Genomic DNA, 2,896 nt, shown 5'->3' with positions numbered 1-2,896 from the left:
CTGGTGGGGGAGTCACGCCCTGGCCTGCCGTAGGATATATACCAGAAGGTCAGCTATCCTCTCATAGTGGGAGTGAGTGTAGTGGGACTTCGACCTCTCAATTGGTTAGGTTAGGTCGTGTTTAGGGTTAAGTTAGGTTAAGCTGTATTATGGTCCTTAAAATTAGGTACAATACGTTTGGCTAAGTTAGATTGGGTCAATTTCGATTAGTTTATAGAGGATTAGGTTAAGTTAGGTTAGGTTAGGTTAGGTAAGCTTTAGTTAGGTACTATATCCAGGGGTTAGGATCGGATAAGCTAGGTCAGGTTAGGTTAAGTTTGGATGGGATTAGTTAGGTTAGGTTCCTTGTCCAGGGGATTAGTGCGAGTCCATATTCCTTTCGTTTCCGTCACCAGGTTGCTGAATGTCGATATTGACGGATATGAAAATGAAGATGTTCACTTTATTGTTCCCGGACACGAGATTCTCAAATTAGATTCATATATCGAACGTGGAATGGTACTGTGAAGGTAGAGCATGCCAAGGTGTGGTTAAGGTGGTGTGGTGTTGATGGGAGTGAGGTTGATGGTATAGTTGGGGTGGTGTGGTATTGATGGGGTGTGGTGATAGTATGGTTGTGGGTGGTGTGGTGTTGATGGGGTTGTGGTTGATGGTATGGTTGTGGTGGTGTGGTGCTAATGGTTGTGTTGTAATGGTATGGTTGTGGTGGTATGGTGTTGATGGGAGTGTGGTCGATGGTATGGTTGGGGTGGTGTGGTATTGATGGGGTGTGGTGTTGATGGGGGTGTGGTGAAGGTATGGTTGTGATGTTGGGATCTTGGTAATGATGTGGTTGTGGTGGCGTGGTAATGATGATGGTGTGAGTGTGGTAGTAGTGATAATTTAGATGTGGTAGTGATAGTGGTGGTGTTATTGGTGAAGTAATATATACAGTGGTGTGGTAGTAGTGGTGGTGTAAGAGTGTTGGTCACATATGTAGTACTAGTATAAACATGGATGGAATGTGTGAGTCGAAAGGTTTGCCCGGGATTCGAACCTGCGGCCTTGAAATTTGAATCCGACACTTTTATTCTCTTGTCTAATTAAAACTTCTGGCGTACACACACACACACACACACACACACACACACACACACACACACACACACACACACACACACACTAAAACCATTATATGGAGATAGGAAGGTAAGATAAGGAGAGATAGGAAGGTAAAGATAAGGAGATAGGAAGGTAAAGATAAGGAGATAGGGAAGGTAAAGATAAGGGAGATAGGAAGGTAGAGATAAGGAGGATAGGAAGGTAAAGATAAGGAGATAGGAAGGTAAGAGATAGGAAGGTATAAGGAGATAGGAAGGTAAAGATAAGGAGATAGGAAATATAAGGAGATAAAGATATGAGATAGGGAAGGTAAAGATAAGGAGATAGGGAAGGTAAAGATAAGGAGATAAGGATAGGAAGGTAAAGATAAGGAGATAGGAAGGTAAAGATAAGGAGATAGGAAGGTATTGATAAGGAGATAGGAAGGTAAAGATAAGGAGATAGGAAGGTAAAGATAAGGAGATAGACAGATAAAATAAGTGAATACCGCTTGTATATCTAACTTTATGGGGGGAAAATTTATACCTGGCGTCCGTCTCTCATCAATAGTGTATCGGTGCCTTTGAGGAGAATACTACTACTACTACTACTACTACTACTCCTCCTCCTCCTCCTACTACTACTGCTCCTACTCCTACTACTACTCCCACTTTTTTTTTTTAATAATGGCCTCCAGCCTCCCCGAATAGCCACACCTTCGCCGCCATTTTATGACCTTAAAATTAAATATCCTACTACTACTACTACTACTACTACTACTACTACTACTACTACTACTACTACTACTACTACCCTATGTGATCAAATTTTAAGAGAATCGTAAACCCCTCTCTCCGTTTTTTCCCCCAATTCCTATAAGCTGAAAGAATTACTATTATCAACAGGAATAATGTTTTGACAGGGAGTTGCAGTTCGGTCAGGATGGGGGCCGAGTGGGGGTTGATTTGGTCGTTGTATTTTAGTGATATTATCGTTGTTAGGACTATTAACTCACTGCTCATACGCTATATTGCCAGTTGAGTCTGAAACATGCCATTTGCCGTGTGTATTTCCACGGTTTAGCGAAAGCGTCATGTGGGGCGTGATGTGAGAGCATGGAGCGTGATATGGGGAGCCTGATGTGGGATCGTGGAGCGTGATTTGGTGTCCGTGGGGCGTGATGTGGGAGCATGAAGCGTGATGTGGGATCGTGGGGTGTGATGTGGGAGCATGGAGCGTGATGTGGGTCGTGGGCGTGATGGGGAGCGCCGTGATGGGCGTGGTGATGGGAGCATGGAGGATGGGGATCGGGTGGGATGTGGGATGGGATCGTGGGGTGTGATGTGGGAGGGCGTGATGTGGGATCGTGGGGTGTGATGTGGGAGCATGGAGCGCGATGTGAGACCGTGGGGCGTGATGTGGGATCGTGGGGCGTGATGTGGGATCGTGGAGCATGACGTAGGAGCGTGGGACATGATGTGGGATCGTGGAGCATGATATAGGAGCGTGGAGCGTGATGTGGGAGCGTAAGGGATGATGCGTTGTGTGAGAGCGCCTGACTGCGAACTCCGCGTATCAGCTGACTTATACGCGACCTCTCTGCTCTAAACGCTCTTGCCTGGGTGAATTCTCTCTCCAGTGTGTTGATTTACCCCTTCGTCAGGTTTACTCGTTTTAAAAGAGATGTTTCTTAGCCTTGAGGAGCTTGGGGTTTGAAGGTGAGGGCTGGTGGGGTAGTTTGGTCTTCCTTCCTTCCTTCTTTTCCTTTTTTCTCTGCTTTTCCTTTTTTCCTTCTTTTCCTTTTTTCCTTCTTTTC

At 45.4% G+C, this 2,896-nt stretch overlaps 1 protein-coding gene across 1 annotated transcript; it reads right to left on the bottom strand.

Annotated features, from left to right (window-relative positions):
- Positions 1-2,091: 2,091 nt before the first annotated feature.
- Positions 2,092-2,535, bottom strand: LOC121856323 (putative uncharacterized protein YHR217C). Its single transcript, XM_042351801.1, has one exon. It carries the CDS (start codon positions 2,533-2,535, stop codon positions 2,092-2,094), a length of 444 nt encoding a protein of 147 aa, XP_042207735.1.
- Positions 2,536-2,896: the final 361 nt, after the last annotated feature.

This window comes from Homarus americanus, unplaced genomic scaffold, assembly GCF_018991925.1.
Source record: "Homarus americanus isolate GMGI-L3 unplaced genomic scaffold, GMGI_Hamer_2.0 scaffold48220, whole genome shotgun sequence".
NCBI lineage: Eukaryota > Metazoa > Arthropoda > Malacostraca > Decapoda > Nephropidae > Homarus > Homarus americanus.
The sequence above is the reverse complement of the archived record's forward strand: the minus strand, read 5'-3'. Positions and strand labels throughout refer to the sequence as shown.

Excerpts from the sequence above, each read along its gene's own strand:
- LOC121856323 (XM_042351801.1), bottom strand. The coding sequence starts at position 2,535 with ATGCTCCACGATCCCACATCACGCCCCACGATCCCACATCACGCCCCA.